The following is a 13774-nucleotide window of genomic DNA, read 5'->3' as shown; positions in this document are numbered from 1 at the left end:
CCCTCATCATCGACTGGGTAATTCTTAGTCATTCTAAGCTTTGATGTTCCTATTTACTTTCATTTTAAAAGAAAACTTGTTGATTTTATTTTATTCCAAAAGTGGACTGTACAGTATGCATGCCTGTACAGATTTGCTAAAATTTCTAAGCAAGGTTTTAAGGCTTGGCTACAGGGCTATCCAAGAATTAAATGCATGGAACTAATCGTCTTCTGATTAGTCCATAAAAAGAAAAAGCTCTGAAAGGTTTACAAAACTTTTCAGTTCCATAATTATTTCCGCAATACTTTAACGGACAGCGTAGCAAATCAGAAAAGAGCATTCTGCACTGAATCCTCTCCAGATATGGCTCGCTCATTTGGGAGAATATTTAATGTCCTGGAAAACTACAGTGTTAGACATCTCTTTTGTTTTGGACAAGTAAGAGCATTATTAGAGGAATCCAGCTTTTTATCAATTTTTTCATCATTTTGTTGAGACTTGTAATGACTGTAATTTTGGTCAAAAATGGTTAATCTAGGCCCAATTCATTATCTAATCTGAACCCTTCTGCGATTAATCGAAATCACTTTTGGCAAGTACCGTCCCTCCTTGACAGACTTGAAGTTTATTTAAATGAAGGAGGTTTCTCATGAATCGCCCTTCTAATTAATATGCTATTTCAGGGATGTGCTGAATTGCAAAAAAAAATTTTGCTAAATGAAAACCCTGGGGATTCGGTTTCAAGCAGAGGATATTCATATCTTGCTGGAATTAAGCATGAAGCTATTGAAAGAAGATTAACCAAAGATGGCTCTGTCGATAGAAGAAACCAGGCCAAATCACAAATATTTGATACAGGGTAAGTTTTCCATTCGTATCGTGGGCAGCCCTTGGGCGAGGAGATTGACCATTTGGCCTGTTCTTTGTTTCGTTTGCGTGTATTCTGAATGGTGGTTTTTACTCAACAAAAAATAGTAACAATGGTAATATGATATGGCTTAGTATGTCAATAAAATGAGTTAGCAACTACTGTATAAAGAAGAGTCAAGTTCAGGTGTCATTTTCAACCACATCCAATGTCGTTTATCGTTTCACATCGTCTGGCTGCTACGGAAGAGTTCTTTCGGTATAAATTTTAACTTGGAAATATTTAGAAATATTATTTTTATCATATGAATCTGTCAGCAGCTAGTCTGACAAGTTCAATTTTTAAGTTTTCTGAGCTTTTGACGTCTAAACACTTGATTAATAACCTTACACAGTCACAAAAATATATCAAACAGTTCGTGGTAACGAACTGTAGTAAGGAGCGACCCGGCTCAATAGTAACCGAAACTCTAAATAATGGAATTTTGATACCAATAGTTACATAAAAAAAAATTGCATTTTAATGCTGATTCTAAATATATAAGTTTCACATCAAGTTTAGTCTTACCAATCAAAAGTTAAGTGCCTGAGAATATTCGCCTTATTTTGGAAAATGGGGGAAACACCCCCTAAAAAGTCATAGAATCTTAACGAAAATCACATCATCAGATTCAGCGTATCAGAGAACCCCACTGTAGAAGTTTCTAGCTTCTATCTACAAAAATGTGGAATTTTGTAATTTTTTTTTACCAGAAGACAGATCACGGATGCGTGTTTTTTGTTCGTATGTTTGTTTTTTGTTTTGTTTTTTTTCCAGGGGTGATCGTATCGAACCAATGGTCCTAGAATGTCGCGAGAGGGCTCATTCTAACAGAGATTAAAAGTTCTAGTGCCCTTTTTAAGTAATCAAAAAATTGGTGGGCATCTAGGCCCCCTCCCACGCACAGTTTTCCCCAAAGTCTCTGGATCAAAATTTTGAGATAGCTATTCTGTTCAGCTTAGTCGAAAATCTAATAAATATGTCTTTGGGAACGACTTAATCCCACACAGTCCCCAAGGGAGGGGCTGCAATTTACAAACTTTGACCAGTGTTTACATATAGTAATGGTTATTATGAAATGCACAAACGTTTTCACGGCGCAAAGCTGTGCAGTCTTTTTGTTCCGTGCATTCTGATTTTATATGGGAGTAAGAAGAACGGAAATCACTAACTTTGTTTTGCTTGAACTGCTTAAGCTAGTGACCAGCTAATCTCCTTGATCAGTTCATCCTTGTAACTGCTTTGATATAATCAATCCGTAATTCTGCTATCTTTATGATTTAGAGTAATTCTATCTGGATATCGATAATTTGTAAATAATCTTCTTTATGAAGCTAGATGGTTTTTTCTCATTTGTGGACTGCTTGGCGAATTTTCCTTGGATTTTTTTTATATCTAAATATTTTTTGCATTTACTTTGTATATTTGTTCGTAGTTGTGTTCCTATATGTCTTTTAGTATGTGTCTCTTGATGTAATAATATTACAACTAGCGGTGTTGTTAAATATGATCACAAATGGTGCAATATCCTAACATAAAAGTAACATTCGACCGAACCTCGTTATGATAGTTGCATTGAAAGCACTGTCTGATCGGTTTTATTTTTTGTAATTTTGTCATTTGTCCAGTCATATTTATCTTTTTTTCGTTAGATCTGGAATTTAATTTGAACAAAAGAAATATTCTGGCTATTTATTGGATGCATTTAAACCTGAATAATGTTAACGATACAATTAAAATCAATGTTTGTTTTTTCAGATTTCAATTAAGTATCAACCGAGGAGACCAAGTACAAAAAACGGCTAGTTTACCAAGAGATACAACACAATTACCTTACCTGGTAAGTTTTTGTTAATCTTAGTCCACGCTTCTGAATCCTGAAAAGACATAATTGAAACACCTAAGAACTCGAATTAGTAACTTAAGATATACAAAATGTAAGTAATGTCAGTAATGTAAAAGTATAAATAGCGAGATATAGAAACATAAAAATAGAGGAGATATAGAAATTGTTAAAACTAACGTCAGAATAAAGAAAAGCTGCATTTGGTTTTGGTTACTGTGATTGACAGTCCTCCTCCCCTCTCTTGTTATTGCGTACGTGTGCTTGCGGCAGGACAGGAAGTTACCACCTCACCCGGTATCTAGAAAAGTTTCTTAATGATGATCTCATCCCATCTCCCTAAGGAAACACTGGATAGTGCTAGTTAAAATCCTTCACAACAGAGTTAGGGTTGCAAGTCCTTTTTTTTATTCAAAGTCTCCCGTTTTTCACAAAAACGTAGATGGTTTTCTGCTAGTTTAGCATAGTTTTGTTTAAATAGATTAATAGAAAACTAGGATTTCTCCCTCTCCATTCCCCTTAATCCCTCCCCCACTTACTCGATCACTCTTCCTCTCTCCTGTATTCTTGATCGTGTTATTTTTCATCGCAATGCTTCCCTGGTAAGTTAAGTCCTGGGAACTTTCCTCCCCGCGAAAATTTTCTCTTTGTGGAAAATATCCCTCCTCCCTCGCCAAAAAAAGTTTGTATATTTCCGAATAACCGACATTATATGGAAACAATGGGCAAATTTCATAATTTACATTCCTGTAGGGAGGGGTGGGGGTTATGCCATCCCAAGGGGCATAGTTATTGGACCTTTCAACTATGCTAAACAAAATGACTATCTCAAAATTTTTGTCGGATAACTTTGGGGAAAAGGGGGTGTGGGAGGTTGGCTAGTTGTCCTCAATCTCTTAAGTCACTGAAAAAGAGCACTAGAACTTTTAATTTCCATTCGAGTGAACCCTCTCCCCATCTTCTAGGACCTTAAGTTCTTTACGATCATCTTTGAGGGAAAAAGAAAAAGAAACAAATAATACATACCGGTGATGTTTCTTCTGAAAAAAATCCATATTTCTGCAGGTGGGACCTTGAAACCTTTTCAATAGGGTTATCTGATAGATTGAATGTGAGGATACGCTTTTCATTTAGGTTCCTCGACCTTTATTGGGTCTTTCCCCTTTTTCAAAAATCGGGTAATTTTTTTAGGCTCTTTGCTTTTGATGCGTAGCACTAAACTTAATACATTTTATTTGTTTGGAATCAATATAAAAAGTTAATTCCTTTGATGTGTCTACTATTGTCAAAATCCTGTTTTTTAAAGTTTCAGATAGAGCAGACAAGTCGCTCCTTATTTACAGTTTTTTTTTTTTTTTTTTTTTTTTTTTTTTTTTTTTTTTTTTTTTTTTTTTTTTTTTTTTTTTTTTTTTTTTTTTTTTCCTCGAACTGTGATATTTGCCTTATTCATGTTAATGCCCAGAAGTGAAGATTCCTTAATACATTATCCGTCAATTAAGACTGGTAGCAATACTAATTACGATGGGTTATAGCAGTTAGGAAACCTTTTTTTCGCCTCTTTCACTGTCACTGAGTCGCTTAAGTGTTAGATGTAAACTAAAAAAAAATATAGGTAAAGCTATGATCATGCTTATTTTGTCTGGGAACAATTAATGTTTTCCTTAAAAATTGCCGGCACTCCTGATTCAAATTATCCCCGGTTCTATTTCCATTCTTTTTCTATTTTCCGGTTCTATTTCTATTCTTTTTCTATTTCGCGGTTCTGTTTCTATTCCATTAAGTCCTCTCCCCATCTTCTAGGACCTTTAATACGATACTAAAGGTATGTATGTCTGCAGCTTAAATCTTACAACTTTTATTTCGAAACTGCTTTAGCAATCAATACGGAGCAGTGACGTAAATATGACTTTTGTTGCAACTGATCAAAATAGCTTCAAGCACATATGCTTGAAGCACATTGGTAAACTCGCGGGGGCACCAATTTTGGGGTAGATTACGAAAAATGTCGTTATTTGGTTTTTAAATTAAGGAAAAACCACTCCTACTTTTTTATGTCTATAAAAATATATAGACAAAGCTATGATTATGCTTACTTTGTCTGGGAAACAAAAGCTAGTTTCTGCAGCTTAACGCTGGCAGCTTTTGTCTCAAAACTGTTTCAGCATGGAGTAATGATGCAAGTATGACTTTATTGCTACTGTTAAACGAAATAAAGTGTGACTGTGTCACTAGACACGTAAGGTGGTATATATTTTCCACAGATTAAAAATGCTTTTTTTGTTTCTTCATTAAAAACAGTAAAATTGTTGACTTCCTTCATTTTCGTGAATTGGTGCCATTTGAAACTTTTAAAATTATTAACAGGGGACCTACATAAAATAGCTACCTAGCTGGGTAACAGACAACCGTCGAAGCTTCACCCACACCCATTACTTCGCTCTACCATATCTATTCAAAAATAAATCCTAAGAGCAAAACAGGAGGCAAAGATCAGAGGCTACAAAAAACGTGTAACTGTGCTTGACAAAACATTCGGGTATTGTAATTTAGATAATTTCAAACGCTGAAATAGTTTTTCTTTCGGGAAGTTTTCCTTGGTAATTTGCTTTTTAGCTTTTTTGCCTTCCCCGCGGCGTTTACCTTCACTCGCTCCCCCCCCCCACCACCACCTTTGATCTGGTCCTGTACTACCCTCCCCCCCCCTTCCTGATGAATACGAAGAGCTGCTTTTGTGAAAACGCCCCATGAATGTCCGGTGGGTTGATAGGAGATTTGATTGACCGTGTAATTGAGTACTGCTAGTGTTACCTTATTTGTCGACTTTTTTCCCCATCATTGTTTGAAAATGCACACTTCGGATTTGTAATCGACTTGTATTTTTATTGCAGAAAGTAATACGTCAAGGACAATTAAGCAAAACGAAAATAACAGAAAATGGTAAGAAAATTCGGAAGAATTGGAGCTCATCTTATGGAATTCTTTCTGACCAGATGCTGTTATTGTATAAAGATGCCAAGTCAGCCACTCAGTCTGTAAGAAAGTTAAAATTGTTTTGGCTAAGCAGTTTTCTTGCCCTCAAACTTAAATAGTTTAAAATACAGCTATAATTGCTAACTTCGTAAGGAAAGATTTGCTAAAATATATATATATATATATATATATATATATATATATATATATATATATATATATATATATATATATATATATATATATATATATATATATAATATATATATATATAAGGAAAAAAAAAACACTCGTCAAATCATAGTAAGAATGTGCCGTCAATTTTGTATTCAAAAAGACGAAAGAGCTGCTTTTTAGGGACAAAAACTTTTTGGGAAAGTTGCTTCCAGGCACAAATACAAAAAAACGTTCTGTGTATGTTGTGTTTTTTCTTGGTTTTAGCTCTATTTTATCAGACAGTCTTTTTGATTGGATTAAAGTATTTTATCTTATTGATGTTAGCTTCTTCAAAATATTTCTAGGGAAATGGGCATGACGTATTCTATTCTTACCTTCAGACGTCAGTGCGATAAAATGCTTTAATCCAATCATCAAGACTGTTTGGTAAAATAGAGCTAAAACCAAGAAAAAAAAAATACAACACACACCTTCTTTAATTGGCTTATCAGGAATATGCAGCTATGGAACCCTCACCCGTCTCATAGGTGGTTTGACAGATCGTCTCCTGGTAAATGCAACTCAGAAATTTCATTGGTGGCTGAAAATCAAGTGGTAGCCTATTAAGCTTTCTTATGGTAATGATCTTTAATGGAGTAATACCTGCGGGTTATGCCTGCAAGACCTAAAAAGTGTTAAATTCACATATAAATCATCCTTCTTCAGTTGGCCGGTCGTGAAGTATCAGGCTATGTACCCCCCCCTCCCCACCCCATCCTATATTGGTTTGAAGGATGATCTGGTAAATATGGCTTTTTTGGGGAGAGGGGTCTTATTCAACACCTACTCAATAATTTGTCTTTTTGGGCACTTCGGTGGTTACCGAAAGGGGGTATATATCGGTAGGGATTCAACTCCATAAGTTTTGAAATTTCATTTTTTATTTTTTTTTAATGACTATATGGATAGTACCAGGTCATTCAAAAAGAGTTGATTACAAATTGCTTCTGTAAAAAGACCCTCTTATTTTAGTTTGTGTTCCACAGACGTAAATAGTCAAGTTTTGACATTAGTAAGCGTTTTTGTAGTAGATAAGGTTCTAACGCAGCGTTGACTTTTTTTCACAACTCTTTATGAAAGACTGCTCAAACACAAGGACCGTTGAATTTGAATGTGAAATATCTCGAAAGAACTTAGACTTAAGAGCGTAAAGAGTGAGTGTGTGGATTGGGAATGGACGGCCCCCTAATATACGGAATAATTTCTGTTCTTTTTTAGTTTTAATGTTGCTCCTTACTTTCAGTTGTGAAAACTTGTTTTTTTTTATTATTTCACTAAAGCACGAATGACGCTCTGACATTAGATGGTTTAGAGGGGTGGTAACCTTACTTTAGTTATCACAATTTTTGTTCGTTTTCAGTTTGATTGACTATTTTAATTTCCTTTCAAGTTGGATTTATCTATTCATTTTTGGTAGTCCTTTATTATTTTTGTCTGATATATTAGTTCATTTTATTATCTGTTTGTTTCAAGTTGGAATTGTTATGTTTATTACTTTGTTTCTGCTCGTCTTATGTTTTAATATGACTCTTTACTTTTCTTTGAAAAACTTCTTTTGTAATGTTCAAATTTTGAATGTCCAGTCGAAAGTTTCGGTCAGTATCAGATTTATGTAGTTTATTTTTCATGATTTTTTTTAATATTTTTTTTAATTTTTTTACAGTTCTATTTCACCAATTTTATTGGATAGCAAACCAAGTGGATAGGCTTCACCCCTAATTGGAAAGGAAATCAGATATTTTATCAAAGGCAATTTCTTCTACGTCAATACAACGGAGCTTAGAAAATGACAAAATAGACTGCTTAACTTACTTCACCGGACCTCCCTAATTAGTGACCTTTCCTTTTTAAATAGCTTGATTAAAAATGTCTTTATTTAAAGTGTTTCTCTACCTTTTTTTTTAAGTACTTCGTTTAGAAATGTTTCCACTTTATTTCAAGAATATCTGTATTTTCGTATGCGTGTATTATGTTTGCATCACTTTGATGAAATTTATTTTCAAAGTTATTCGAAATAATGTCTAAGTATCAAAACTTTCACTCAGAATACCCCGGCTAAGCTAACCTGTCTCCACTTCTATCTTCCTTCATATTCCAGTAGTTGGGGAGGTGGCTGATACTTAGGGAAGTGAAAAGAGAAATCGGGCTGAAGCAATAAAATATCAAATGTGACCAATTGAAAGGCTATAACAGCTATATGCTCTATCGTTGTGTTTGCCGCGTATGTAACAGGTTCAATCAAATATTAGTTTTTTAAGATTTTTTTTTTTTCTTCTGCAAGAAAATCAACTGAAGAAATGATTAAAACTCTAGTGCAAGGGAAGTTTCTGGTATAAGTTGGTAACCGGCTTAAATTTCTTTTTCATGAGTCAAGGCTCAGGAGCCTTGAAGATTTGACAATATTTAGAAATGTTAGGTAATGTTTGAACAGTACCACACAATGCTGCAGTAACCTTAGTGGCTTACCCAAGGCAGATTGGGAACCACAAAACACCTCAATAGAGTTCTTTTCCGCAGTCTTCTCCATTCATTTTTCATTTTAGCGAACTGCAGCGTCTCCTGCCAAGCCTGAATTATCCTTGGATTTAAATGGGGCCACCATAGAATGGTGTTCGAACAAATCAAGTCGGAAGAATGTCTTTCAACTGTCAACTGTCTTTGGGCTGCAGTTGCTCCTTCAGGATGAAGATGGTATTGAGGCTCGTCAGTGGTATGAAGCAATTAGATCCGCCATTAGCCAACTTGTAAGTTATCTTTGAAGCAATTTTTATTAGAATATATACTTCCCTTAAAAGAAAGAGTGTGGCTGTTTGGATTACTAATCCAAATTGGAGTAGTTGAGATTTAATTCTATATTTTTACAAAAAAGTGACTGTTCTTTCCAGTTAAAGCTACGGATTTCTTTTATTTTCATCTTTTTATTACAAAACTACAGTTTGCTATAAAGAATTATTCCCTGTTTTGTGGTTGATTATTTTTGCAAAACTAAGGTTTTTGGAAAGGTCCATTGAAAAAGTCAAAGAATCTACTGATAACTTTATAATTAATAAATTAATAATTTGATAATTAATAATTCGCCTCACTTCCGCCGGATTAAATTGGGGATACTGGATCACTATGTTTCGAAGCAAAATCAGAATAGGAAGTTTAAGGTGATAGCGATTATATGTGTTACTGAAAAGTCCCAAGATTGATTAATTTAAGGTTTGATTAGTAATTTAGAGAGGATGTCAGTCAAATTTTTATATCGTTTTAGTAATGTTGACATTTACTAGCTCTTGTCTACAAAAGTTGATAATGAGTAAATGACATCGATGTACCTGCCCACATCTTCCTGCCTCTTTAAAAGGTTAAAGAGTGAGTGGAAAACGTGGAGTGGATAGCCGTGCTAAGATACACAGTATATTTTGAGCTTTTTTCGATAGAAAAAGTAAATGTTAGCGCTAGTTGAATTCATTCGATAAATCCCTAAGATGGGATCATTTCCTCACACTTTCACGAACTGTTTCGCGGACTTTTACTTCTTTACTTTTGTCAGTCCTTATTTACCAGTATTAGGGCTTTTAAAATAAAATTTGCACTTTTAGTTATTCTGTTGATCATGCTGTAGAGAAAAGTCTGTGGATATAATGAACTATTGAGGAAATATAAGATTATAAATGGACTCAGGCCAAGAAAACTTATGTATTGTATTTTGAAATATGAGTATATATATTGCATACAATATATTTACATATATAATATTTTTATAATTTGTGTACAATTTTTGTCTATAGTATATACAATTATTTAAATTTTTTTTTAAAGAAGCTTAACTCCTGCAAACATGTCTTCCGTTGCACCATCAGCCTATGACTTGAACTAATTGATTATTGAACTAAGAATTACTGAATCTTTTATATATCAAATAATTAATCCTCTTTCCTAAAATTCTCTGAACATCCTATTTTTTTCAACTTTAAAATATATACAGTTATATACAATTATTTAATACAATATATATATTGTATTATATATTTATATTTTAATATATAATACATAAATTTTCGGAACCTGAGTTCATTTATAACCTTATATTTCCTCAATAGTTCATTATATCATAACCTTTTTAAATTCAATCATTGGTCATAACTAATATTTAAAAACAAATAACCTGCTTCACCTGTACTTAATTATAACTGTTTAAACCTAGGGCATATGTAAATTTTTAAAATAAACTTATTTTTTTATTTTTGCTGGATTTCATTACCGAATTCAAACTGTATCAGAGACAGCCTAACTTGTCATTCCGTTGTGCATATTCGTGCTATTTGAATGGTGATATTGGAATTATTAAAATTTAATTTTGTTTGTTGTTCTTGCTTTCCTTTTCTTTATGTTTTGGTTAATTTAGCTTAATTCTTTTTTATTATGTTGATAACGGCTTCCAAACGTGAAGTCGAAATATTCGAATTTTTTAAAGCTTGTTGCTTTTCTTTTTTTTCACAGCTTTGTTTTGAAATAGTAGACCCGTTTTCTCTACTTTTTCATGTATTAAATTTTGTAAATGGAAAGGCAGTGTGTTCCACTCGACAATAGAAAAATAACAAAATGGGTCACTAGCACCAAAGACTCTGTTGCCAAGAACCAAGAACCCTGTTGCTGTTTTCAATCTTCACCTTTAAACAAAATACGTTCCCTTCTTGACTAATTTGATTGAATGTCATACGTTTGTGTTTTATTTTGGATATTTATCAAATTGAATTTTCTGATTTTTTAGCCCTGTGGACTTGAAGTGTCAAAAACAGATTCGAACTGCTCATCGAGTTGTGAATATTTGGAAAGACCGACCGGTGGATTTTTCGGTCTAACTGTTGACGATGGAAAGAAGTCGAAACTTGGCAGGACGAAATCTACCAAAAGTAAGCGTTCTAAAATTAGCTCTGTAGCAATTGGGTCCGTAGCAAATTAGGTCCTAACTTCCTGGTTCTAAAATTAGGTCCGTGGCAATTGTGTAGCTAAATATATTATTTGGATTGTGTCTGCCACATGAAGTCGTTCTATATATTTTTTTTATTATTAACCTAAATGCTTGCAAATAAGAATGAGTCGACCTGATTCTCTATTTGTTGCCTTAGCTGTGTTTAAATCACTAAGGCTTTGTATAAGTTAGGTGTATTCCCCCAGGGAAAATTCCCCTTTAAAACTCAAAGCAAAATTTAAGTTTTGTATCTCATGTTGTATTTTTAAAACACTTCATAAAATTATGCTGATGCAATAGCTCTACGTTACATGTAATTATATATTTCTAAACTATTTCTTTTAGCGATTCAGCGGGGGATTTATTAAAAAAAAAATTAGAAGGCTGGTATTAATTAGCCTAACTGTTTCTAAGCTCAGTCTGTCTAAACACATCGCAGTGGAAACGTTTCATAGAAAATTTGTTGAACTGTAAAACCTTATTGTAACCAGATTTCGATTAATGGTAACATTACATCGAAAACCTGAAAGAAGTTAAATTTCTCATAGATTAAAGCTGCTACTCAATGAATAGCTTTAATTAACACATAGTATATGATCTGCCTGAGCCTAACTAGCTGTGCTCGCTTCTGGTCTACTCCAATCTGTTCAAACTTCACCCTTTATCTCCTCCCAAGAAGGTCCGGTTTCCTTTAAATCATTTCATGTCATCGCTTCTCACCCCATTCGGAGATGGCCTGCTTTTTTGGCCTCAGATAAATGGCCAAAAAGATCTTTTGGCAATATGTCATCCTTTATTCATAAAACAGGTTCTATTCTTCTCAACTTTTCTCTGATTCTAGCCCTAGAAATAAATCAAACTAGCGGTCATAGTTTGATCAATGCGAAAAGAAGAATCCGCGATTGTGGCAGGTAGAGCTACACTGGAATTATATGTGCGCCTTCCCTGTCCTAGAGGACTGGGTAACCGTTGGATGATAGTCTATAATCAAGAAGTGAAATTAATCATTTTTATACAACTGCAAAAGTTAAGCCGGCTTTACCTATGACAGAAACTATCTGCCTTGTGTTTACTCAATTAGGCACAGCTCTCAAGTCTCTATTCACCTCCACCAAGTTGATATTTCAGAAATCAACTGGCTTAACTTATCTTTACCTTAGTTAGCCATGGCTCTCAAGTCTTTATTCACCTCCAGCAAGCTGGTTATTCAAAAATCAACTAGCTTAACTTGTCTTTACTCTAATTAGCCATGGCTCTCAACTCTTTATTCACCTCCACTAAGTTGATAATTAATAAATCTACGGGACATATTACAGTCTAAATAAGGCTATGATAGGTGTCTGTATATTTTGAATTATCAACCTGGTGGAGGTGAATAACGACTTGGGAGCCATGGCTAATTAGAGTAAAGACATGACAGATACTCATATATGGATGTAACTGTCTTATTTATTCCCGTAAGAAGTTCTGAGTCTGGTTGTCATTGCCTCTAATAAAATTCATGCATTAATTTTCATTAGAGAGAGTTTGACGATTGTTATCCGCTATTGTGATCTGAGAAACGGAAAAAAAGAAAGTTATTTGGACACTATTGTAGAAGCAGCATTCATAATCCCTGTCGTTAATACAAAAACTAGTTTTATCCAGCAAGATAAGGGTAAGAGAAAGGGGATCATTTCCATCAGATCCATTTGACGCCACTCTTCTTGAGAAAAAAAAATTTAAAGAAATCAAAATTAAAACATCGAAAACCGATTCAATTGATATTCCAACTCACCTCCGAATTTGGAAACAACCAATAGGGTCTTTTTTATCGAGTCTCGTTGAGTATACACCCTCCTTTGTTCTATTTTGTGTTTTGTTGAAAACGGTATTTTTTTTTCTTAGAATATGATGTTCTCTATGTAGTGGTCTTCTTCTGTATTGTTTTCTCGCGTACATAAAAATGATTATGTAGTATATGTTATTGCTAATTGCTTTATGTTGCTATACGCTGACTTTGTGGCATGCTAGATTCAGTGTCATCGCTTCCTAAAGCATTGCATGTCTTTAGCTTATTGATTTTACGATATTTTAGGTCTAAATTTGAGTATGGCTTTATATTTGAATTCTGTTTCCCCTTGACATGTTAATTATTCCCTCTATTTCTCTTAGAACAATAGTTCTTTACAAGTAAATATTTCAGGCTCGTAGTTGAATGTACTTTGCCTTACAGATAGACTTTTCTCGTTTTCTATACTAGCTTCCTGGTCTGAATCTAGCTTACTTTGTATTAACAAGCATGGTAGCAACATTTTCTAGATTTATTTCTTTTTCAATTCCAAATATCTTCAATCAGCATATGAACGTAATTATTATAAATTACTTTAAAACATGAGTTTTAAATGTCTGTGCAAAATGTGTTAAAACATAATTCCCACAGAAACCACAACAATTATGTTGTTGGTCTTACATAGGATATCTCTTAATGAGTTTTCCCAGAGCAAGGTTTATGTGGATTGGGTGTTAACTGTATAAGAATGTCCATATCGTTTTCAGAATTGATTGGTAAATTAATGTTTAGAGGACTAAGTCGCTTAAAGTAGGAACAAATGATTTTTAATAAGTGTTCTTGGGTAACGAAAAGATTGATCAAGTGGATAGCCTCACTTACTGGGTTAGTATTATCAGTACCCTAAAGATGGTGGATCCAGTGAAGATGTAAAAAGTAGAATAGCCGAAGTCCAAGTTTTTTTCTTGTTTCACTGTTGAAAAAAGTTTTGAAGGATATGAAGATAAGTTCTGCGAACCAAGATTAGAATATTGGAAGTTATAGTGATGACAGTGGTAAGTATGATTCTGAAGAGTGGGTACTCCGAAAGACAGATGAGAATTTGCTAGATGTTTTCCAGAGAAA

General features: G+C 33.9%; 1 protein-coding gene and 1 long non-coding RNA gene across 3 annotated transcripts in view; one reads left to right on the top strand and one right to left on the bottom strand.

Annotated features, from left to right (window-relative positions):
- Positions 1 to 13774, top strand: part of LOC136026409 (rho GTPase-activating protein 12-like) — a 106645-nt gene that overhangs the window by 74428 nt on the left and 18443 nt on the right. For both annotated transcript variants that reach the window (XM_065702974.1, XM_065702973.1), the window contains exons 6-10: positions 666 to 841; positions 2648 to 2729; positions 5621 to 5764; positions 8462 to 8662; positions 10678 to 10819. In XM_065702974.1, coding sequence (XP_065559046.1) covers positions 666 to 841; positions 2648 to 2729; positions 5621 to 5764; positions 8462 to 8662; positions 10678 to 10819 — 745 coding nt within the window. The remainder of the gene's footprint in view (positions 1 to 665; positions 842 to 2647; positions 2730 to 5620; positions 5765 to 8461; positions 8663 to 10677; positions 10820 to 13774) is intronic.
- LOC136026412 (uncharacterized) overlaps positions 4066 to 13774 on the bottom strand; it is a 411673-nt gene continuing 401964 nt past the window's right edge. Inside the window, exon 2 of the long non-coding RNA XR_010617283.1 lies at positions 4066 to 4154. This is a non-coding gene — a long non-coding RNA (uncharacterized LOC136026412). The remainder of the gene's footprint in view (positions 4155 to 13774) is intronic.

The sequence above is a fragment of the Artemia franciscana genome, chromosome 4 (genome assembly GCF_032884065.1).
Source record: "Artemia franciscana chromosome 4, ASM3288406v1, whole genome shotgun sequence".
Classification (NCBI taxonomy): domain Eukaryota; kingdom Metazoa; phylum Arthropoda; class Branchiopoda; order Anostraca; family Artemiidae; genus Artemia; species Artemia franciscana.
The sequence above is the reverse complement of the archived record's forward strand: the minus strand, read 5'-3'. Positions and strand labels throughout refer to the sequence as shown.